This window comes from Spinacia oleracea, chromosome 1 (assembly GCF_020520425.1).
Source record: "Spinacia oleracea cultivar Varoflay chromosome 1, BTI_SOV_V1, whole genome shotgun sequence".
In the NCBI taxonomy this organism is placed as follows: domain Eukaryota; kingdom Viridiplantae; phylum Streptophyta; class Magnoliopsida; order Caryophyllales; family Amaranthaceae; genus Spinacia; species Spinacia oleracea.
In genome coordinates this window covers 108,586,671-108,612,375 of record NC_079487.1, presented here as the reverse complement: position 1 = coordinate 108,612,375, position 25,705 = coordinate 108,586,671, and the positions used below count along the sequence as shown (strand labels likewise).

The window sequence follows — 25,705 nt, the reverse complement described above, 5'->3', positions numbered from 1 at the left end:
AATTGGGGTGGTGAATCTACTTTCTCTACCTCTTTACGGGCTAACTGCTCCGTGTTTTATGTTAGGTAAGGTGGGTCCATTTGCGATAATGTCAAACTTTCGTGATTTTCTAATGTCTACCAAGTCTCTTTTAGTTAGTTCGTCCACTGCACAAGCTAAGTCGCAATATGATAACTTATGGCTGGTCGGTCTGACCTGCCCTTTGATTGGTTCCAACACTTGACTTTTCATTTTGTACTTGGTTCACTCTAATCCTACCGCTAATTACTACATTTAAAAAGACAATCACATGCAACTAGGCATTTTGTTAGGGCCCCACATACTAATTAACCTTGAGAAAGTTTTACCTACAAGACTACTATAAATATCACGCACTTTCCTCTAAGCTTGCTCCAACCACACTTCCTAAGTTGTTAGCAATACTCATTTGCTTGTAGTTTTGCTAACAAACTTCCTTCTAGTTAAGAAAAATATGGCTTCTTTTTCTTGTTCAATGGTTATATTCATCGTGTCTTACCTTCTTGTGGTGAGCTCGAATGCTCAACTAACCATGAACTTCTACTCTAGCTCTTGCCCCAATCTCCATTCCACGGTGAAATCTGTCGTGCAATCTGCTATCAATAGAGAGAATAGGATGGGCGCTTCTCTCCTTCGTTTGTTCTTTCATGACTGCTTTGTTAATGTAAACATCTAAACATAATCTCATTTTTAGATAAACTACATTACTTTTTACATTTACAAGATTTTTTTTTTACGGAGTACGTACTTATGAACATTTACATGTATAACAGGGATGTGATGGGTCACTTTTACTAGACGATACTTCTAATTTCACGGGTGAAAAGATGGCAAGGCCTAATAATGGCTCAGTTAGAGGATTCGAGGTGATCGACCAAATAAAGTCTGCTGTTGAGAATGCTTGTCCAGGCATTGTCTCATGTGCCGACATCTTGGCCATTACAGCTAGAGACTCTGTTGTCACTGTGAGTAAAAAACTAAAAATAACGACAAACTTATTTACTGCTACGTACAACATCAAACTACAACATTATTCATAAATGACTTTAATTACATAACTTGGTAATTTTAATCTTAATTTAATGAAATTTTGTTGTAGCTTGGAGGACCAACTTGGAATGTAAAGCTGGGCAGAAGAGATGCTAGGACAGCCAGCCAATCCGACGCAAACAACGACATTCCACAACCAACGTTTAGCCTTAGTCAATTGATCTCAAGTTTCCGAAATCAAGGCCTTTCCACCACTGATATGGTCGCTTTATCAGGTATATTTATCCCGGCCCTCTTGCTCTTAACTTCAACCCAAATTTAAATAAAAGAATTTTTTCCTATGAAGAAATCTTAGCGAGCTAGTGTTACTTGTCAAAGAAGCCATCATAATCATATGGTTACTAAAGTCAACTTGCATGCAATTTCAACACTAGATATTACTACTACTAATTATTCTTTTGACTCCATTGCAATAATTTTATCTTAGTAGATATTTACAAAACTATGCACTTCGTAATTGTTGTTGCAAAAGCTCTTGCATCGCACAAGGTGTACAATAAATTTATTATACACCAAAATAACTTTAACCCATTTTATTTGTAATTTTAACCTAATTTTGATTAACTTTTATATTAATAAATAAAAGGTGATAGATAAACATTTTAAAGGATTAAATGATTAGTTTTATACATTACTAGATTAGGTCCCGTGCACGCACGGATATTTAAAAATTATTATTTGACCATCTTTTTTATAAAAATTTTATTTGAATTATTTATCCCTTAAATCTATTGCGTAAATAATAATCTCGAATGTACTCATTTTATCATATTTTAACATACTACGTATTATATATTTTACTACCTCCGTTCCTTAATGTTCTTTACGGTTACTATTTGCACGGACTCCAATGCAATATTTAACGATTTATATATCCATTTCTGTAGGTGAAAAAATTATAAAAATTTGATATTGTGAAAATACACAACGAGACCAATCTAACAAGATCTTCATGATAACATTTTGATGTGTATAACAGTGAGAATCCACGGTCAAAGTTTTCATACTTTGGACACATATTCCAAAGCGTAAAGAACATTAAGGAACGGAGGTAGTATATGTTTAATATGATGATCTGACTAAAATATTTGATGTATTTAATATGCTAATTTGACCAAAATATCGAGTAAAAATATTTTCTATTATTGACATGATAGTTTGACTAAAATTTTACCAAAATTTTAATAATGGCATATTTCATAATCCATATTTTTTTTCCATATATAAACATTTATACAAAAGGAGAAAAAATAAAAAAAAGAATAAAATAAATATGTCTTTTTAGGAAAGAGTTTTTGGCGGGAATTTTTTTTCACCAGGAAATGACACGTGTCATTCCTGGTGTCTCTTTTAGTATATAGTAATAGATTAGTGATTTTAAAGAAATAAGTTATATTAAAATGAAAAAATTTATCACTAAAAAATAGATAACTTTTATATATATAAGCATAACTTTTAAGCATTTTGAGTTAACTTTTACTCCGGTGTAAATTAATTATTGTACAACCCTTATAAATAATAAGAATTTGTGTGGTCCTTGAGAAGTCCTTATCATATATAGTAAATCTCACATACACAATTTTAACATATAATAATAATAATAATAATAATAATAATAATAATAATAATAATAATAATAATAATAATAATATTATTATGAAATTCTTTATTAGGTGCCCATACAATAGGACAAGCAAGGTGCACAAGTTTCAGGAGTCGCATATACAATGAAAGCAACATTGACGAGTCATTTGCGAAAACAAGGCAGGCAAATTGTCCAAGAGCAAGTAACTCAGGGGATAACAACTTAGCACCCTTGGACCTTCAAACCCCGACTTGCTTCGACAACGATTACTACAAGAACATCATCAATCAAAAGGGTCTTCTACACTCTGATCAACAATTATCCACCAATGCCCTCGTCCAAACTTACGGCGGCAACCTCGGTAGATTTTACTCCGATTTTGCCACCGCCATGAACAATATGGGAGATATTAAACCGCTCACTGGTTCAAACGGCGAGATAAGAAAGAATTGCAGAATGATTAACTAGTTTCCTTATCAAGGAATTGTACGTACCTTAGTTAATGATACAAGGACACCATAATGTTACTATATCTTTTTTTATAGTTACGATCCCAAAGAGGCCACTGGCCCATAGTAGTTAAGCTTTCACTTTGTGTTTTTACTGTTTTAGTTATGCCGTAAGAATTTGTTACGTATAATTGTAAAATTTGTCTATGTAAGTTTACTCTTTTTGGTTCACAAGGATTGTATAACAGTATACAACTACTTTCTTCTTTCAATTTTAATTCCAAAACTTCCCCAAAATGACAATTTCTTTTTAGCTACAATGTTACAAAGTACTATGCATGGTAATTTTTTGCTATTAAAATTATAACGTTAACCTTACCCCCTCTTGTTTTTTGTTTAATTAATATGCTACCCGAGTGAGTACCAAAACAAAAAAACTCCATTGTTTTCTCTTTTAATCCCCGTGTTTGGACTCATGTATTTGTATGTTCTAGTTTATCGGCTCACATATGTTAATCCCAAATTCTTATATGAGACTGTCATCACCATCAACTGATGGTGAGACCAGTTCACACTTACGAATTTAGGTATGTTACTTCTATAGTTTAGATATGTTACTTTTTTTTTAAAAAAAAAAATTTTAGAGGAGGTACTTTTTTAGTTTAGGTATGTTACTTCTATAGTTTAGATCTCACTAGTGGAAAAAGGGTCATTTGCATCGCACTTTTAAGCACATTTGCGTCGCACATCGTGCGTGGCAAAAGCTCTCGACGCAAATGACTAAAAGTCATTTACGTCGCACATTTGTGCGACGCAAATGACCCTTATTTGCGTCGCACAATAAGCAAATGTGCGTGGCAAATGACTTTTCAGGCACCATGTTGAAAAGTCATTTGCCACGCACATTAGCTAAATGTGCGACGCAAATGACCCTTATTTGCGTCGCACAATAAGCAAATGTGCGTGGCAAATGACTTTTCAGGCACCATGTTGAAAAGTCATTTGTCACGCACATTAGCTAAATGTGTGACGCAAATGACTTTTAGGCGCCAAAAAAAAAGTCATTTGCCACGCACATTAGCTTAATGTGCGACGTAAATGACTTTCAGGCGCCAAAAAAAAAAGTCTTTTGCCACGCACATTTGCTTAATGTGCGACGCAAATGACAATTTTAGCGCCAAAAAATTAAGTCATTTGCCTCGCACATTAAGCTAACGTGCGTGGCAAATGACTTATTTTTTTAAAAAAAAAAATTCGTTTTTTAATATTATAGTTGGAAATTCCGACATGATCGTCTTTGAAATTAGACGCTTCATTCCCAATACCGGGAATACATTTATAAATAATACCTGTCACAAAAGTTTACAACGTAATTAACGTTCCCAATAAAAGGCAATTAAATTCGTCATAGATCAACCAACATGTTACAACAAACATAAAATTATTACAACAAAGGTACGTAGCTAGCTAGAGATCAAGTTCATATTACAAATTAAGCTAAAAATTCGACATTGTTCATGAAGTAATCTGCCCAAAAATCTTTCACCTCATTAATCTCCTCCGGTGAATAAGGCAATGTTCTTGAAAAATCCTAAAAAAGTGTAAATAATTCAATTTATCAACGATCGATCAATATAATAGTTTTGTGTACTTCAATTTATTATATAAAGTACGTAGTTTATGAGAACATACCTTAGTAAGATCTTGACTATTACCATGATTCATTATTATGTCGTACATAAAACGCATGACGTAGTAGCCACAATCTAGTGATCCCGGTTGTTGAGCACACTAAATGCATTAAAATAAATAACACAAGTAAAATTTCTATCACATTGTATGTTATAATTTTGAAAAACTTGCTTCTTAGGTAAATAATAAACTAATTATACCTGTGCTGGAATCCATGTTAATTTAGTTCCCTTAGATTGTCCACCTAGTCTCTTGTAACTCCGAAAAGCACTACACATTCGATAAAATATGCAATTATATATACTTTGTTTACACATGTAAATGCAAAGAATATTTTACATGTAAGTGCAATTATATATTTTGTTTACACGTGTAAATGCAATTATATACGTAGTAGCCACATTTAAGGCTAATTGAGTCGTTCTAGGTCATTTTTAGGCAAAAATGATGTTTTCGAACCCAACTTTGAACTAATGAACCTAAGGAATGTTTTCAAACTTATTACACGTCTCATATGCATAGTTATAACTTTCTAAGGCTCTTTACAATCTATTATTTCACATTTAAGGCTAATTGGGTCGTTCTAGGTCATTTTTAAAAATGATGTTTTCGAACCCAACTTTGAACCAAAGAACCTAAGGAATGTTTTCAAACTTATTACACGTCTCATATGCATAGTTATAACTTTCTAAGGCTCTTTACAATCTATTATTTCACATTTAAGGCTAATTGGGTCGTTCTAGGTCATTTTTAGGCAAAAATGAAGTTTTCGAACCCAACTTTGAACTAAAGAACCTAAGGAATGTTTTCAAACTTATTCTACGTTTAATATGCTTATTTACAACTTTCTAAGGCTCTTTACAATCTATTATTTCACATTTAAGGCTAATTGGGTCGTTCTAGGACATATTTGGGCAAAAATGAAGTTTTCGAACCCAACTTTGAACTAAAGAACCTAAGGAATGTTTTCAAACTTATTACACGTTTAATATGCATATTTACAACTTTCTAAGGCTCTTTACAATCTATTATTTCACATTTAAGGCTAATTGGGTCGTTCTAGGTCATTTTTAGGCAAAAATGATGTTTTCGAACCCAACTTTGAACCAAAGAACCAAAGGAATGTTTTCAAATTTATTACACGTCTCATATGCATATTTATAACTTTCTAAGGCTCTTTACAATCTATTATTTCACATTTAAGGCTAGTTGGGTCGTTCTAGGTCATTTTTAGGCAAAAATGATGTTTTCGAACCCAACTTTGAACTAAAGAACCTAAGGAATGTTTTCAAACTTATTCTACGTTTAATATGCTTATTTACAACTTTATAAGGCTCTTTACAATCTATTATTTCACATTTAAGGCTAATTGGGTTGTTCTAGGTCATTTTTAGGCAAAAATGAAGTTTTCGAACCCAACTTTGAACTAAAGAACCTAAGGAATGTTTTCAAACTTATTACACCTTTAATATGCATATTTACCACTTTCTAAGGCTCTTTACAATCTATTATTTCACATTTAAGGCTAATTGGGTCGTTCTAGGTCATGTTTAGGTAAAAATGAAGTTTTCGAACCCAACTTTGAACTAAAGAACCTAAGGAATGTTTTCAAACTTATTACACGTCTCATATGCATAGTTATAACTTTCTAAGGCTCTTTACAATCTATTATTTCACATTTAAGGCTAATTGGGTCGTTCTAGGTCATTTTAAGGCAAAAATGATGTTTTCGAACCCAACTTTGAACTAAAGAACCTAAGGAATGTTTTCAAACTTATTACACGTCTCATATGCATAGTTATAACTTTCTAAGGCTCTTTATAATCTATTATTTCACATTTAAGGCTAATTGGGTCGTTCTAGGTCATTTTTAGGCAAAAATGAAGTTTTCGAACCAAACTTTGAACTAAAGAACCTAAGGAATGTTTTCAAGCAAATATTTCAATACAATACAAATTATGTATCAGAATATTGTACCCAATCAATCAATATTAAATCCAGATTCTAATTTGACAATTGTGCACAAATTACGAAAATCAAAATAAGAAAAAGGGATGAAGTGAAGCTTACCAGATGAGAAGACCAGATTAAAGTGACTGTGGATCTGCTTGTGTTTCTTGGTTTCGCCATAGTTGTAGATATTTTGATTGTGTGCGTAACTTAGAATTTTAGGAGAGATATGATGAGGAATATGCACACTGATATCATGACAGAAGATCTCTATCCTGGATATAAAAATGGAAGATGTTAGAAATCAAATCTATGACAAATCAATATATGACTTTCAATACAAAGATGGGATGCATTACCAACGGTGATAGTCACAGTTAAGGCAGAGAACTTCAAGAAAGTCCAGCAACTGGTGAAAATAAACACTCTTTAGGCTGGCTTGGTTTTGTTCTTATTTCAACTGCAGCTGCTGCCAGAATTGCTGCTTTCTACTTCTGCCAGAACTGCTGCTGCTGCTTCTAGCTTGTAATCGATAATTGTTGTTGCCAGAACACCTCCTGCTGCTGCTGCTGCTGAAGCTATGTTCACCAGTGCTCGGACGCTCAAGGGATGAAAGATGTCACCCAATGGATGACCGAACCAGGCAGAGTCGGCCAACAGATAATTGACGGCCTCGGAAGGATTACATGAGCTGTACTTTGGTTGCAAACCATCTCCATGGTGTCGCACCCCGATGCTGCTCCATGCCACCCTATTCCACAACATGCTCCTCTTGTTTCCTTGATGCCTACCACCCAAAAATTCACATACCATCACTACCAACATCACAACAGAATCAGCTTAGAGACATAATTATGCATATATAACTGCACAAGTAACACTAAGTATTGTACAACATTATAACCAGCATTGTTACAAGATCATAGGTTAAAAACAGTTCCACCAATGTAATGTAATGAAAGTGCTTACCATAGTGTTTAAGGTTGGACAAGATACGCATGAAGCCTTGGTAAACATCACAGAACACAAACTGGGCATCAGAGAGCTCCAAAGTAAGGTCAGTTATGTGATCCAACAAAAGCTGATTATGTTGCGAAATATACTGATTGATCTCATTGACACAACCTCTTGTACTTTTAATATTTCTGCCGGAATGAAAGTACCAGTCAACCACCGTCCTAGTAGCTCATTCCATCTGCAAGACATCGTGGATGCTTCTTAGCGAGTTTACTGGCTTCAATCTTAACCATTTCCTTGTATTCTTAGCGAGTTTAATTACTGGCTTCAAACCCTAGCTTCTTCTTGCTCCGGCCATCTTTCTCTTCTTTTCCTCAAGTAGAGACAAAAGGTAGTCAAGATCCTTCACAGACACATCACTGCCCTGTCTACATATTATAGATTATTCAAAGAGTGAACTCCAATTTAAAAAGCGATAAATCACTATTAAAACATCCAACTCCACAGAGTTTCTGACAACGATTGTAACTAATAAGTAATTCCAAATTGCCACAGAAAGAAAGGTCGTGTAGAAAATTTAATCACCAAAAAGAGCATATGCCAAGACAACTGCTCCGAGTCCACTTCATAACTACGAAATTTATACATTGGTTACATGTCTAATTGCCAAATCACCAGTTTCGTGATCTAATTACCAACAGCAATTGAAAATTACAGTGTTCGATCATGTTCAATGCAATGATATGCAAGTGTTCGACAACTATCTTTTGTTAAGTCTTCACAAAATTTGAAGAAAATAAATAAAACAAGAACATAAAAAGGAGAAGCCAACAGAACTAGAGGAAACCTCTGTCAATCCGGGATTGCTTCTACACCTAACACAAACAACTCTTGTATGTTATCTTCAGCATCTACGGAGGTAGTATACGTAATATTCAAGCACATATTACCAAACAGCTTCTGTGGCAACAACATGAAAATCCTTACGGGACCTTAACAACATCTAGTATTTAACATAACAGAAAATAATAGTGAAGCTCTTTACCTAAAAGAAAAATAAAGAAAATAATGCCAAGTTGCCAACGAAAGGGTTTCTTCACAAGTTCCCAATTAAAACATGGAGTACAAAAATGAGAGCAACAGAATTTGGCAAATTGCATTAATATTATCCATACATTTGATGATATAAAAAATATATTGCAGCAAGAGAAATTGCACTTCACTCTCAACATTTTGATTTTTTCAGGAAACCAGACCAATACAAGTCAGAAGACCAATACTACAAGGATATAAGGGTAAAGCTGAAAATTAATTTAAACAACAATCAAAATCATAACACATTTCTCCCAAATACATCCAAATCTCACAAAATAATAGCAATTCCGTGCCTAAAACCTACAGAATAGCAGTCCAATGCCAAAAAAGTAAAATTCTAAACAACGAAATTCTAAGAATTATCAGTGCATTATTCCGTCAAAAATCAAACGAACTCAAAACCTTAACAGTCAAGAGACAATGCACAATTAAAATTAAAATGAACAATTAAAATTCAATATCCACAAAAATTCAATCTTAATATCAAAATTAAGATTCAATCTTTAAATATACCTAGGAGAGGAGAGAAGACAGTGACCAGGAGCGGAGGAGTGGGCGGCGGCGTGGGCGGCTGCCGTGGAAGGCGGCGTTAACACGGAGCAGCGACACTGATTAGTTTGAGTTGAACGACGCAGGGGAAGAAGAGAACGAGCAGCAGGTTGAAGAGGAGGACGAACAGCAAGTTGAACGGCGCAGGGGAAGGAGAGAACGACGCAGAATGAGGGAAGACGACGGCAGTGAAGCTGGTAAACGGAAGGGTGAAGCCGGTGAGAACGGAAGTTTTGGGCTTAACTGGTTTCGATAGATTTAGGTCATTTGGAGCAAGTCAGAATATTGAAGAAAACAATTAAAAGGTGAGCACGAATTTGAGAAAAAATTAAATTCACAAACACCTGTGCGTCGCAGCTTTATTAAACTGCGAGGCAAATGACTCTAAGATGTTCTCAGAGTCATTTGCATCGCAGATTAATAAAACTGCGACGCACTTGATTGATTAAATTGTTAGGTTATGATACATATGATATTACATAAATCATGCGGAAACAACCATTAACCCAGGAATACGTATTATTTACACATAATCATATAGCATAATTTAGATGCATACTCTTTGTTGCGTGCCCTCCCTAGCTGCGCCCGAACCGAGCAAGAACAAGTCTTTAGGACTCCAAGTGTCGCCCCTCCGTAGATAGTCCACAGCACGTCCGGATCCGCCTTAAGATTGACCAACTAGAATTGCCCTTAAGGTACTAGAATTTTCGGCACTTTTGAGCAAGATGTGTGATTGAATTTTTCTCTCAAAAACTCACTTTGAATACTTTGAAACTCGTTTTAAATTGTGAACCCAGGTCACATATTTATAGGGGTATGGAAAGGGAATTGGAATCCTATTCAGATACAAATTAATTAAACCTAGAATCCTACAAGAACTCTAATTAATTAATTTATCAAATAGAATTAGGAATTTAATCATTAACCGAACTCTGCATGCTTTAGGAATCGTGCATGAACACAAACACTTACGCACACACACACGGCAGCCACGATGGGCCGCCCATGCGCGTGTGTGCGAGCAGCAGCCCACGCAGCGAGGCCTACGCGAGCTACAAGCCCACGCAGCTCCTGCGCGCGCTGCGCGCGCTGTGCGCGCTTCCTCGGCCTGCTGGGCCTGGCCTTGCGCTGGGCCTGGCGTGGCCTTGGCTGTTCGTGTGGCGCGCTTGGCTTGCTGGGCGATGGCCTGGCTTCGTGCTGGGCCCTCGTCCGGCAGGCCTCGTCCGATGCTTATTCGTACGATACGCTTCCGATTAAATTTCCGATTTCGGAATTCATTTCCGATACGAACAATATTTAATATTTCCGATTCCGGAATTAATTTCCGTTTCGAACAAATATTTAATATTTCCGTTTCCGGAATTATTTTCCGATTCCGATAATATTTCCGATTCTGACAATATTTCCGTTTCCGGCAATATTTCCGATTCTGGCAATATTTCCATTTCCGATAATATTTTCCGATACGTACCATGTTTCCGTTTCCGGCAACATCTACGACTTGGATAATATTCATATTTCCGATACGATCCATATTTCCGTTTCCGGCAATATCATCGTTTCCGGAGTATTCATTTCTTGCCTGTGACGATCTCAGCTCCCACTGAAACCAAGATCCGTCGATTCCGAATATTCATAGATGGAGTATTTAATGCCATTAAATACTTGATCCGTTTACGTACTATTTGTGTGACCCTACGGGTTCAGTCAAGAGTAAGCTGTGGATTAATATCATTAATTCCACTTGAACTGAAGCGGCCTCTAGCTAGGCATTCAGCTCACTTGATCTCACTGAATTATTAACTTGTTAATTAATACTGAACCGCATTTATTAGACTTATCATAGAATGCATAATTGGACCAAGGGCATTATTTCCTTCAGTCTCCCACTTGTCCTTAGGGACAAGTGTGCATTTCCTAATTCCTTTGTCGCTCGATGCTTGCTCTTGAACATAAGGTAAGAGTTGTCATCCTTATTATGTCCAGAGGTGTTTCTCGGTTTCAGAGTTCAACTGATCAAATAAACAGATAATCATAGCCTATGATTCATCCGAGCACGGCCATGCATTTCACAGTTTCTAGCTCTCCGAGTGGCCTTGTACAACTTTTAAGCATCTCATCCCGATTTATGGGAGGACAATCCCAATCTTGCGATCTTGAGATTAGACTTCGTTTGATAGGTGATTACCTGAGCGTTGCCTTTATAGCCTCCTTTTACGGTGCGACGGTTGGTCAACGTCAAAGCAACCAGTTCTCAAACAAGTAATCTCAAATCACTCAGGTATTGAGGATTTAGTATCTAATAATTTAATGAAATTTACTTATGACAGATTTTCATCTCTTACAGTAAAGTTTCATAGGTCTTGTCCGATACTAGTCTTCCCAAAGTAAGTATCTATGCAAATGATTATGACATTGCCATGTCCACATAGTTCAAGAAACAGAACTACTAGTCATCTTGCATTCTAATCGTCTAACGTTTTCTATGCGTCCAATTTTATAGAAAACTCCGATTAGGGACCATTTTCAACCTTTGACATTCAAGTTCACTTGATACACATTTCTTAGTCACAGGACTGGTCCTGACAGTCTATCTTGAATATATCGTCAAATTTGAAGGAACTCATCATTTAATAAACCACAAATTAAATGGAAAAATGAATTCTTTTCATTTATTGTGAATGATTAACCAATAATGTTTTACAAAGATTTAAACTCTAAAACTTTAAAACATTAAACAGAGACATCAAAGCCATTCTCCAATATGCTTGATTCCCATAGCTGCAGTGTGCGAGTTGTGCTTCGCCTGCGGCAGAGGTTTAGTTAATGGATCTGATATGTTGTCATCAGTTCCAATCTTGCTTATCTCGACTTCTTTTCTTTCAACGAACTCTCGTAGAAGGTGAAATCTACGAAGTACATGCTTGACTCTTTGGTGGTGTCTAGGCTCTTTTGCCTGTGCAATAGCTCCGTTATTGTCACAATACAGGGCTATTGGTCCTTTAATGGAGGGGACTACACCAAGTTCACCTATGAACTTCCTTAGCCATATAGCTTCCTTTGCTGCTTCATGTGCAGCAATGTACTCCGCTTCAGTTGTAGAATCCGCAATGGTGCTTTGCTTAGCACTTTTCCAGCTTACTGCTCCTCCATTGAGGCAGAAGACAAACCCAGACTGTGATCTGAAATCATCTTTGTCGGTTTGGAAACTTGCGTCCGTATAGCCTTTAACAATTAATTCATCATCTCCACCATAGACCAGGAAGTCATCTTTGTGCCTTTTCAGGTACTTCAGAATATTCTTGGCAGCAGTCCAATGCGCCTCTCCTGGGTCTGACTGGTATCTGCTCGTAGCACTGAGTGCGTACGCAACATCCGGGCGTGTACATATCATAGCATACATTATTGAACCAATCAATGATGCATATGGAATCCCATTCATTCGTCTACGCTCATCAAGTGTTTTTGGGCACTGAGTCTTGCTTAGAGTCATTCCATGAGACATGGGTAGGTAGCCTCGCTTGGAGTCCGCCATCTTGAACCTATCAAGCACCTTATTGATATAAGTGCTTTGACTAAGTCCAATCATCCTTTTAGATCTATCTCTGTAAATCTTGATGCCCAATATGTACTGTGCTTCTCCTAGATCCTTCATCGAAAAACATTTCCCAAGCCAAATCTTGACAGAGTTCAACATAGGAATGTCATTTCCGATAAGTAATATGTCGTCGACATATAATACTAGGAAAGAAATTTTGCTCCCACTGACCTTCTTGTATACACAAGATTCGTCTGCGTTCTTGATGAAACCAAAGTCACTGACTGCTTCATCAAAACGTATATTCCAGCTCCTGGATGCCTGCTTCAATCTGTAGATTGACTTCTTTAGCTTGCATACCTTTTTAGCATTCTTTGAATCCTCAAAACCTTCAGGTTGTGTCATAAACACGGTTTCTGTTAAAACGCCGTTTAAGAAAGCAGTTTTGACATCCATCTACCATATTTCGTAATCGTAATATGCAGCGATTGCTAACATTATCCGAATAGACTTTAGCATTGCAACTGGTGATCAGGTTTCATCGTAATCCACACCGTGGACTTGCCTGTAACCTTTTGCAACCAATCTAGCTTTGAAAACTTCAAGTTTCCCATCCTTGTCCTTTTTCAGTTTGAAAACCCATTTGCTTCCAATGGCTTGGTAGCCATCTGGCAAATCGACCAAATCCCATACTTGGTTTTCAGACATGGAGTCTAATTCAGATTGCATGGCTTCTTGCCATTGCTTGGAGCTAGGGCTCGTCATAGCTTGTTTGTAAGTCGCAGGTTCATCACTTTCAAGTAATAGAACGTCATAGCTCTCGTTCGTCAAAATACCTAAGTACCTTTCCGGTTGAGATCTATATCTTTGCGATCTACGCGGGGTAACATTTCTAGATTGACCATGATTCTCACCAGATTCTTCTAAAGATCTCTGAGTTTCATCCTGAATGTCATCTTGAGCATTCTCTAGAGTTTGTTGTTCGACTCGAATTTCTTCGAGGTCTACTTTTCTCCCACTTGTCATTTTGGAAATGTGATCCTTCTCCAAAAAGACACCATCTCGAGCAACAAACACCTTGTTCTCAGATGTATTGTAGAAGTAATACCCCTTTGTTTCCTTTGGATAGCCCACAAGGATACACTACTACAAAAAATGGTAAAGAGACCCTTCCTAAATGGCCAAAGAGACCTCCTTTCAAGGGGTCTCTATCTCAGAGGTCTCTTTGATAAAGAGACCCTCTCTAGAAGAGGGGGTCTGTTTGTTAAAAGCTAGAGACCTTTCACGTAAGAAAGGAGGTCTCTTATGTAAACTTGGTCAAAAATATTTTAGAAGGGAAAGAGACCCCATATTAGAGATATGAGGTCTTTTGTTAAAAATATTCAGACCCCTTATGTAAGATAGGAGGTCTCTTTGATTTTTTTTATTTTTTTTTATTCAAGAAATTAAGACCTCATATATAATATAGAGGGTCTCTTTGTTACTTCTAATATTTTTATATTTTACAAATTAAGACCCCATATGTTAGATATGGGGTCTCTTTGAATTTTTTATTATTATAACTAGAGAGCCCTTTTTATACCTAACGGGTCTCTTTGCAAATTTTTTTATTAAAAAAAAATCGATATTACGTACGTAACTACGTACACCTGCTGCTATAATACGTACTTTGTAATAATTCGAGAACTTCCATAGTAATCGATATATTACCCAAAAAAAAATAAAAATCCCACAAGTAATGCTCAAAACGCAAAAGCTTTACATTAATTGTAATTTGCATAAACGTCTAAGCTTTATATCGCAATTTCAAAAAACGTAAAACAAAAACCAGTTCCAAAATATAATAATTCACAACTTATCAACAATTGGAACCAAAACTCATGGAGTTATTTCCATACCATCAACTTTGTTTTCTTCATCCGCTTCTTGCTTGAGCAAATACTCGACCCACATGTCTCTAACCTCATCCGCATTTTCCGATGAATAAATTTCTTCAGAAAACTGTAATAAGTAGCATAATTAGTAGTTAAACAAATGCATTGTTCTATAATAGTTAACAAAGTAGGTAAAACCTCAACAAACAAAACATACAGGTCAGGAATTTGTCCACCCTTTAATCAGAAATTTGTCTGCACTTCTGCTAAAAAAAATTGGCCATTCTGTATTTGTGATGAACATTTCAAGCCCAAACTTTGTGCACCAAGAGACAAGATATCATCTAACCGGCAAAAATATTTGTTGGATCTCTAAAAATTGAGCTTATTCTCTGCAATTGCGTTCTGGGCTACCATGGAGGTTAGAATGCTTTGAACTTTTATGAATGCAATTGCTGCTATATTGCCTAACAAGTTCAGTTACAGGTACTGCTGGTGCTGTTGGAGTACTTCCCATGTCCTTTGTTTTGTTAAGCAGAAACGTCCCAGACAAAATGGTTACAAATCCACACAATTCTGTAGCTATTTGTGAACCATTCTGTGAATCCCAATCCTGAAAAATTGAGCAAATACGAGCAATGTACATCATAAAAAGACAGCAAAAGATAGCACGCAACTGAATTAACTTGTGCACCATATTCCAATATTAAGCTTCTGCATCGTAAGAAAGATTTTTCATGTACTTTACAACAGGCTAAATGCTAACTTATTATGCAACTAAATTAGGATAACTTTGACAAGACACTACCAGCACAACAACCGGGCAACATGGAACTGGGACATGTAGATCCTTCAAACAAAACACCACATTAACCAATATCAGGTTATATATCCCAACTTAAAAGCAATAAATAGCTCCTTAAAACTAGCAAGAACAGTTTACACACTGCTGTACAGAAAATCAGATCAGATCAGGTTAGTTACATAAAATCAGGTTAGTTACATAAAATCAAGTTAGTTAAAGCTAGCAGAACAGCAAATCAGTTTAGAACTCAGCACATTAGAGCAAAAAAACACATCAGCAAAGCAAAGAATAGTTCGTAAAGTAGGACAGAAACAGACTAGTACGCAGAGCAGATCAGAAGCAGAACAGAAGACGAACAAAAGCAACTGAAGTACATTATATCACAGTTAGAAGCATAAAACACTAACTTTAGAGGTTGATCCTTGGCATAAGGAAATGCCCTTTGTTTGTGTTTCTCTTAAGCATCAAAATCAACTAAATCTTAGATCCATTATTGTCTTCGTGATTAGTGAATTCCTCTAGAACTTGTTGCGTCAATATTACCTTCAAATTTAAGTTCTTCAAGATGTTAGATGCTGAAAAGGCTTGTGGCAGACCAACCCCGTAATCTCCATAAGAGGGTTGATAATTTCTTTTTCCAACGATGTTGTCTTTTTTCGCACCTGTAGAGTGAGATAGTAAAATATTTAATAAGTAGTCCAAAATACATTTTGCAAATCTTATTTCTAATACAATGTGCAAACTTGGCAACCAATCAAAAGGAACAAAGTAATTTGGACATAAAAAAGAGTAAAAGTGATATATTTGATTATATTTTGTCAATTTAGTGAGGCGTATAGTTGAACAACTAATTAGCATTAGTTATATTTAATTTTAATGATAATGATGCAATATAAACGATCAACATCATCAACCACACTATTATTGTGTAACTACGTACATTATACATTTCACAATATCATCGCATACACTTATTTTGTAGTCAACAAACAATTAAATTTCATCTGTTCAAATTACGGAGTATATACGTCAGGATATGGTCTTGACATCAGGTTAATTTCTGATAACTTTTCCTTTATTAAAAAACATTCACATCTTTATAATTTAAAACACTTTTAATGAAGTACGTGAAGAAAAAACACTCTGGTGAAAAAAGCAATGACTTTATATGTTTCTGACTATTTTGTTCAAAAATCAGACAATACTACTCCGTATGAAACGACACAAATATTTTAAAGTTGCATGTAAGTGAAAAATTTGGAGTTAATATGACCTGAACCTGTTCAAAAGTAGATGCTAAAACTCCAAGTCTTGCAAGTTGTTGAATTTGTGTTATATTTTCATTTATATTCATTACTCTGTATGTTGCTTCAGAGAACTACACGAAATAGCAAAAAGAGAAGAAAAAATTGAAAAATAAATCAGTAAAATTGAATCCAGTACGCTAAAAAAACACCAAACATATAGTATAAAACATGTTTGAGATGAGTACTTAGATTGAAAAGGGAGATTGTTATGAAAGGTTAATTAAAAGAAAAGGCTGAATGAAAATACGTAGTGTCGAATGGACATACGAAATAGATATTGCTTTGGAGAAAGTGAGTCAATGAGAAAATTGAGGGGGTTTCACACTACCGAGCCATAATGCCATATATTGAAGCATCTAATATCCTTGACATTTCATCAACCATTGCTAACTTGACAAAATCATAAAACTATACAATTAATACCCCATTATATAAACACACCAAATTCATGCAACAGTAACACCAAATTGTATAAACACCCACATTCCAGGTTCTCGATCAAACTAACTACTATTAATTAATAATCCAACTTCGAATTGAATAGGCATACACATTATAGTTCTAGATCAAACGAACTACTCATTCAAATAATCCAACCTATACCAACCAATTTCTTCTATCCCAACTTCGTTACACATTTTTTCTCAAATCAATGAATAAAAATCTGAATTTTACCAGAAGATTACCTATACTCAGATTTCCGTCCGTCCCATCCACCATTAACTCGTTAAATTAAATTCGTACAAACACCTGCACACAGGTTCCAAACCCAAAAATTATACTTAGTATGCATGAATTGACAATTTTAATGATTAAATTTTAAAATTATTATGAATAAACCCCCAATTAAAAGAAAGAAAATTCATAGTCAAGCAAATATCGTAGAAATAAATAGTTAAAACTTACTCCCTCCGTATTTTTTTAAGAGATACACTTGCCTTTTCCGGCCGTATTTATTTAAGAGATACACTTGCCATTTTTAGTAACTTATCAACCCCACCATCTAATTAAATAATACATCTAATATACCCTATCACCCACCATCCTATTAAACAAATATTTTCATAAACCCACCCCACCCTCCACCCACCAAAATGACATGGTCCCCACATATTTAATTATTAAAATATCTATCCAACCCCACTTGCTTTATTATTTTATTTCATTCAATTATTCTTCTTAATACCCGTGCCCGGCCAAGTGTATCTCTTAAAAAAATACGGAGGGAGTAAAATCAAATTGGAAAAGACAGAAACAAAACTTTAAATCAAATTGGAAAAGATAGATGAACCTATTTAAAATGTCAATATAGCAAGTGAGAAAAAACAGGATTAATCATACCAACACAATTTTCTTCTTGGTGGAGGAAATTGATTAACTTATATTTGATTTATAAACTTTTTAAAAGTGTTTGATCAGGATGGAGTTTAAAGGATTAATTAGGGGGAGGGAATGGAAGTTTCTGGTGGAATCCATGGGATGGAAATCAAATTTAATGGGTTGAGGATTTTGAAAGGAGAGAGGCGATATTAGAGGAGATGAGCGATATGAGCGATATGAGGTGATTTTGATGAACGACGTGAAAGAAAATACAGTACTTGGAATTTTGAAATATAAAAAAAAAATTTAAAAAAAAATAACAAAAGGGGACACGTGCATTCTATATTTCTTGCATGCATCCTTGCTATTAAATAGTAGTATAGATTAGAATAGTTAATATACCCATCTGAATTCAAAGTATTCTTAAACTACTGAGACCAAGAAGAGCTATAGTTGATTTGAACAATATCAGAGTTGAAACATCCACTTGTGAGTAGTATCTTGTAAGTAACTCGTTAGCAACAAACCACGAGCAGTTGAAAATACATCTACAAGGGACTGTTGGCATATATCAGATAACATTGCACGAGCTTAGTATGATCTTCTCCAAATTGAAAATGCATCCATAAGGGCATCGTGGCTACAAACAAATAAACGCAAGAGGCTACAAAGGCTCCTTGTTTCGCTCTTCTGATTGTGCAGTCATACTACTACACAATATAGGGGAGAAACCCGTGAAAAAAGACCATGTTGATTCAAGTCATTAACTATGCAAATATTTCAAGTCATGGACTACGCAAATTCCAATTAATAGTGGCGGAGTTCAGAAGATATATACGTAAGAATACTTCTATAGTTCTTGAACTAATAGTATCAACCTCACATAGTTCCCCAGAAAAAAAAAAACCAGTCCCTTGGTTGAGTGACGTAAGAAAATAGTATGCAAAGTTTCTCTGGGGGGTCAACATTATTATATCAGGAATGATGAATTCAAAGAAATGCTCAGTTGTACTCTCTGCACAAATAACATCCCTCTCCATGAATAAACAGAGACACCTAGAAAGTTCAGAATGGATAATACTATAGACCAATCTATATCCCAAACTACTTGAAAGTTACAAATGCCAAACGCCCAAACTTCACATTTCCTATGGGATAATTGACTGAAGAACAAACACAAGGGTATTTCTAAGTTCCAACAATACCTAAGAAGACACTCTCCAAACCAAACCTGCTAAAGCTCAATAAAGTCACACAGAGAACCTTTCACATTAATTGGAGTTTGAAACCAAGCAATCAACAACTTAAACCAACAATAATTATCTGAAGAAACAAGAACTGTATCTAGTTTAAGCAAATTGAAAAAATTACACATTTTCTGTTGTTTATTCCTTTAAAGAACAAAATTGACAAAAAAAAACCATAGCTAACAACACATAAATCACGAAGTTCAATTGAAAACGCATTAACATAAATTTATCAGCAACAAATATAAAATTAGAGCTAACAATATCTGCAGCAATCACAAATTAACTAGAAATGCTGAAAAAATGAACAAATCTTTGCCCTAATTGACAAACCTACGCCTCCAAGAAATAATACCATCCAACAAATTATGACATAACTAGAAGAAATCATCAAAAATTGAGAAAGAGAAATACCAGTGATACCTGAAGTATAAATTTGAGAATGGCGAGGAATTTCTCCATAATTTGCTTCTTTCAATCGCAGATCTGCACCAACATGTTCTCAATCGTCGTTGTTTTTAGGGGTTTTTGCTGAAGCTCCATATATTTTTTCTTTTTGAAGATTATTGTAGGTTGTGGAGGAGAGAGACATTAACATTAGCTAGGTTTTGCTGAGAGAGACTGCTCGTTTGCGGGTAGAGGGAGGGAGATTGAAATAAGGAGGAGGGGTGTAAAAAGAGACCCGTGTTTTGTGAGAGAAGGTCTCCTCTTTCTTTTAAAATGGGGCCCACGAAATATAAGAGATCCGTGTTCTATGATAGTAGGTCTTTTCTTTTTCTATACGTGATATAAGAGACCCGTTTTTTGGGATAGGAGGTCTCCTCCATCAAAGAGACCCGCTATTTAAATAAGGGGTCTTATTTAAGGGATCTCTTTGCCACTTTTTGTAGTAGTGATACATTTGTCAGATTTTGGATGAAGTTTGTCTGAAATTAATCGTTTGACGTATACTTCACATCCCCAAATCTTAAGAAAAGATACATTTGGAGGCTTTCCAAACCATAATTCGTATGGAGTCTTTTCGACAGCTTTAGACGGAGCTCTATTTATAGTGAGTGCAGCTGTATTTAGTGCATGTCCCCAAAATTCTAATGGAAGTTCGGCCTGACCCATCATTGACCTGACCATGTCTAGCAAGGTTCTGTTCCTCCGTTCCGACACACCGTTCCATTGTGGTGTTCCAGGAGGAGTCAATTCTGATAGAATTCCACATTCTTTCAGATGGTCATCAAATTCATAGCTCAGATATTCACCGCCTCTATCAGACCGCAGTGCCTTAATCTTCTTGCCTAATTGATTCTCTACTTCACTCTGAAATTCCTTGAATTTGTCAAAGGATTCAGACTTATGCTTCATTAGGTAGACAAAACCATACCTACTGAAGTCATCAGTGAAAGTGATAAAGTAGCTGAAACCACCTCTAGCATTTGTACTCATTGGTCCACATACATCTGTATGGATTAAACCCAATAGTTCATTTGCTCTTTCTCCAACTTTAGAGAAAGGTTGCTTTGTCATTTTGCCAAGTAAACATGATTCGCATTTACCATAATCCTCTAAGTCAAATGGTTCTAGAATTCCTTCCTTCTGAAGTCTTTCTAAGCGTTTCAAGTTTATATGGCCTAATCGACAATGCCACAGATAGGTGAGATCTGAATCATTCTTTTTGGCCTTTTTGGTATTTATGTTATATACTTGTTTGTCGTGATCTAATAAATAAAGTCCATTGACTAATCTAGCAGATCCATAAAACATCTCTTTAAAATAAAACGAACAACTATTGTCTTTTATTAAAAAGGAAAATCCCTTAGCATCTAAGCAAGAAACTGAAATGATGTTTTTAGTAAGACTTGGAACATGGAAACATTCTTCCAGTTCCAAAACTAGCCCGGAGGGCAACGACAAATAGTAAGTTCCTACAGCTAATGCAGCAATCCGTGCTCCATTTCCCACTCGTAGGTCGACTTCACCCTTGCTTAACTTTCTACTTCTTCTTAGTCCCTGTGGATTGGAACATAAGTGTGAGCCACAACCTGTATCTAATACCCAAGAAGTTGAATTAGCAAGTATACAGTCTATAACGAAAATACCTGAAGATGGAACGACTGTTCCGTTCTTCTGATCTTCCTTTAGCTTCAAGCAATCTCTCTTCCAATGCCCCTTCTTCTTGCAGTAGAAGCATTCGGATTCAGAAGTGGGTTGACTGACCTTCCTCTTTACAGATTTGGCGCCAGTTTGCTTAGTTGGGCTGGCCTTGTTGCCACCTTTCTTAGCATTCCTCTTCTTTCCAGATTTCTTGAACTTGCCCCCACGCACCATAAGCACATCCTGCTTATCACTTTTGAGCGTCTTTTCAGCGGTCTTCAGCATGCCGTGAAGCTCAGTGAGCGTTTTGTCCAGACTATTCATGCTGTAGTTCAGTTTGAACTGATCATACCCGCTATGAAGATAATGGAGGATGGTGTCTATAGCCATTTCCTGAGAAAATTGTTGATCCAGCCGACTCATATTCTCAATGAGTCCAATCATTTTGAGAACATGTGGACTTACGGGCTCGCCCTTCTTAAGCTTGGTCTCAAGAATTTGCCTATGAGTCTCGAATCTTTCGACTCGAGCCAGATCTTGGAACATGTTCTTCAACTCACTGATGATTGTGAAAGCATCTGAGTTGATGAACGTTTTCTGCAGATCCGCACTCATGGTGGCGAGCATTAGACATTTCACATCCTTGTTGGCATCAATCCAACGATTGAGGGCTGCCTGAGTGACCCCGTCGCCTGCAGCTACGGGCATCGCCTCATCTAGGACATACTCCTTTTCTTCCTGCATAAGAACTATTTGCAAGTTCCTTTGCCAGTCAAGGAAGTTTTTCCCGTTCAACTTCTCCTTTTCGAGAATTGATCGAATGTTGAATGAATTGTTGTTTGCCATATTAAAAACTACAATTGAAAAGAATAAACAAATAAATAACCATTCACAGTTTCTCTTAATAAACTTAAATTCTAGCATACATGCATAATTCAATGTTTATTAAGAATTTTATTCAAGTTATGTGTTCCGGCAGGTGTGAATAAAATGATTCCAAGATCCTAAAATCATTGAAGAACTAAGCACAGTTTGTCGACTTAATCCTAGAACATCTTAGGTAAGCAAAAGCCTTTTGCTAATAGTCTAGAAACTACTCTTGGTTGATAGGTACGTCTAAGAACTTATTAGGTAAACCTATCGATTTTGCCACGACATAAAAGGACTCCTTACTTATATCGTTGAGTTTCACCAAAACTAACATGTACTCACAATTATTTGTGTACCTTGCCCCTTTAGGACCAATAAGTAACACCTCGCTGAGCGAAAATTATTACTAGATTGATGTAAAGGATATCCAAGCAAGTGTATATTTTGGCATGGCACCTTTTAACTCAATTTTTAAGTTTGGAACTTAAGGCTCTTACTATGTTGGTTAGATTTTAAGTGAACTAAAATCCTTAATCATGCAACATAATCAAGCTTTTGATCTCATGCATTTTAAGACATATTTAAAGCAATAAATAACTTAAAACATGCATAAGATAAATGTGATCTAGTATGGCCCGACTTCATCTTGAAGCTTTGACTTCAAAGTCCGTCTTGAAAATCTCCGTGGGAGGCACCATTTTCTTCAAATAGGATAAGCTATAACTAATTACAACTATTTGATGGTTCGCAGACCATATTTGAATTGAAAAATAACTTTGGTACTTTAGACCAATTACATTCAAATTAATGGTACGCAGACCATATTTTCTATCCTATTTGGGCCATACTAGTCACTTCATAACCTGCAAAACAGTACATATACAATATATACCATTCACCCATTCATTATCATGAATGGCCCACTTAGCTGGTTAGTAAAACACATTATGCATCACGTAAATATTTGCAGCAATTAATCAAGGGCACCAATAATCTACCAATTATTCAGTCCTTATTAATTCTAATCAAGTTGTTTTAACCCTAAGGATTTGTAGACCTAATCAAGAGTTTATGACTAAAAAGCGCTCCCACTTAAACCAATAAATTCATATGCTTTACTAATTTTAAACATAAAAATGTATTTCTAGTCTAACCGGAAACATACAAATTTAATTAAAATTTAAAGCTCATATAAATTTATAATTGAATCCAAAAAGTTTAATTTAATTTCAGTCGTTATTTAAATTAATTCATGATTTTAATTTTAGTAAAATAATTAGAATAAATAACATTTATTATAATTACAATATTCAAAATTAAAATCCAAGAAAATAATTTAAATTATTAATTTTAAAATTAATTAAAATTACGTGAACTGAAATTTTCAAATTAAACATTCAAAACGATCTAATCGTAACGCAAACACCCTACGCATTGCACGCCCATGGGCCGCACGCATACAGCCATTGCTGGCCATATGCGCGCAGCCCATGCGCTCGTCGCATAGCTGCTGCTCTACCAATCGCAAGCCATCGCACGCTGTGGTGCTCGCTGCGCGCGCGCCAGCGCTCGTCGCACGCGAGCCATCGCTCGCAGTGCGCGCGAGCCATCGCTCGCTGGGCGCGCGACATCGCTCGCTGGGCTCGCGACATCGCTCGCTGGGCGCGCGACATCGCTCGCTGTGCGCGCGAGCAACGCTGGGCGCAGCGCTCGTGGCACGCGAGCTTGCGCTCGCTGCGCGCGAGGCTGCGCGCTCTTGCGCGAGGCAGTGCGCGTTGTGGCGCAGCTCGCTTGCTGCCCACACGCGACTGCCTTGGCTTGCCTTTCGCCCATGCCCATTTGTTCATAGCTCGTGGCCCACAACACAAGGCAGGGCTGCTGCCTTGTGCTCGTGCACTACGCCCTTGCTCATTGCATTCGTGCCGCACGGGCGACGAGCTCCCTTGCTCGTCGTCGCATGCCCGCACTATACAACACCCCTTAAGGGTAACACGAAGCGTCCATTGCTTTGTGCGTGCAAGTTTTATGAACGAATCGCATAAAAATTTAAAATTTATATTTAAAATTAATGACAAATTAATAAATAATATTAATTTCATAATTTTAGGGCGAAAAATCGAAAATTTATTATCCAATTGATTTCCGATTGTCATGGATTCAAGTCTAGGTCATAAAAATTTAAAATTTATCATAAATTTACAATTTTTATGGTGGTTTTTAATCAAGGTTTCTAATTAAATTATAATTAATTATGAAAATCAAATTAATTCTAAATTATTCTAATTTTCAACAAATTAATCATAATTACAAATTAGATTACATAATTAACAAGGCTAGGCATTGAAACTTGTTAAACATATACAGTAGGTCAATCAAAAATTCAAGATTTATCAACAAGAATCGCAAATATTTAATTTAACATCTTAAATTTACGAAATTTTGCATTCGAAAAACTAAAACCTTCGAAAAGTCATAGTTAGGCTTCGAATTTGAGAATTCTGGGTTCGGCAGAAAATTACTATTTTTGTCAAAATTTTAGAATGCCTTTTACATGCGGAATTGACACAAAAATCACTCGATTTGGATGAGTAACGAAGAAACTGCCGAAAAACTGCGTACGTATAATTAAATAAACGCAATTTGCAATTAATTAACAATTACGAAAATTAATCACCCCTTTTAATTCTTGCAAATTTGTAATATTTAACCATGTTTATGCAAATTAGATTATGAAAATAATAAGGGGCTCGTGATACCACTGTTAGGTTATGATACATATGATATTACATAAATCATGCGGAAACAACCATTAGCCCAGGAATACATATTATTTACACATAATCATATAGCATAATTTAGATGCATACTCTTTGTTGCGTGCCCTCCCTAGCTGCGCCCGAACCGAGCAAGAACAAGTCTTTAGGACTCCAAGTGTCGCCCCTCCGTAGATAGTCCACAGCACGTCCGGATCCGCCTTAAGATTGACCAACTAGAATCGCCCTTAAGGTACTAGAATTTTCGGCACTTTTGAGCAAGATGTGTGGCTGAATTTTTCTCTCAAAAACTCACTTTGAATACTTTGAAACTCGTTTTAAATTGTGAACCCAGGACACATATTTATAGGGGTATGGAAAGGGAATTGGAATCCTATTCAGATACAAATTAATTAAACCTAGAATCCTACAAGAACTCTAATTAATTAATTTATCAAATAGAATTAGGAATTTAATCATTAACCGAATTCTGCATGCTTTAGGAATCGTGCATGAACACAAACACTTACGCACACACACACGGCAGCCACGATGGGC

At 36.0% G+C, this 25,705-nt stretch overlaps 2 protein-coding genes and 1 long non-coding RNA gene across 3 annotated transcripts; 1 reads left to right on the top strand and 2 right to left on the bottom strand.

The window, feature by feature from the left end:
- The first annotated feature begins 386 nt into the window (after positions 1-386).
- On the top strand, positions 387-3,374 carry LOC110793348 (peroxidase 4). Its single transcript, XM_021998214.2, has 4 exons — positions 387-682; positions 792-983; positions 1,118-1,283; positions 2,742-3,374. The coding sequence occupies exons 1-4, from the start codon at positions 473-475 to the stop codon at positions 3,119-3,121; spliced, it is 948 nt and encodes a 315-aa protein (XP_021853906.1). The 5' UTR covers positions 387-472; the 3' UTR covers positions 3,122-3,374.
- Positions 3,375-4,406: 1,032 nt separating this feature from the next.
- LOC130466107 (uncharacterized) lies at positions 4,407-7,232 on the bottom strand. The gene is made up of 5 exons (XR_008926127.1): positions 7,104-7,232; positions 6,865-7,019; positions 4,995-5,064; positions 4,795-4,893; positions 4,407-4,693 (listed from the first exon to the last, which is right to left on the bottom strand). It is a non-coding gene; the product is annotated as an uncharacterized lncRNA (long non-coding RNA).
- A 7,388-nt stretch (positions 7,233-14,620) lies between these two features.
- LOC130466106 (uncharacterized) lies at positions 14,621-17,632 on the bottom strand. The gene is made up of 4 exons (XM_056834829.1): positions 17,559-17,632; positions 16,109-16,227; positions 14,978-15,373; positions 14,621-14,887 (listed from the first exon to the last, which is right to left on the bottom strand). Exons 1-3 carry the CDS (start codon positions 17,590-17,592, stop codon positions 15,146-15,148), a joined length of 381 nt encoding a protein of 126 aa, XP_056690807.1. The 5' UTR covers positions 17,593-17,632; the 3' UTR covers positions 14,621-14,887; positions 14,978-15,145.
- Between the last annotated feature and the right edge of the window lie 8,073 nt (positions 17,633-25,705).

Coding starts and splice junctions, on each gene's coding strand:
- LOC110793348 (XM_021998214.2), top strand. CDS start 473: ATGGCTTCTTTTTCTTGTTCAATGGTTATATTCATCGTGTCTTACCTT. Junction 984..1,117: donor CTAGAGACTCTGTTGTCACT/GTGAGTAAAAAA, acceptor ATTTTGTTGTAG/CTTGGAGGACCAACTTGGAA. Junction 1,284..2,741: donor TGATATGGTCGCTTTATCAG/GTATATTTATCC, acceptor ATTCTTTATTAG/GTGCCCATACAATAGGACAA.
- LOC130466106 (XM_056834829.1), bottom strand. CDS start 17,592: ATGGTGGATGGGACGGACGGAAATCTGAGTATAG. Junction 16,228..17,558: donor GGACGGAAATCTGAGTATAG/GTAATCTTCTGG, acceptor CTCACTCTACAG/GTGCGAAAAAAGACAACATC. Junction 15,374..16,108: donor TGAAGAACTTAAATTTGAAG/GTAATATTGACG, acceptor TCAATTTTTCAG/GATTGGGATTCACAGAATGG.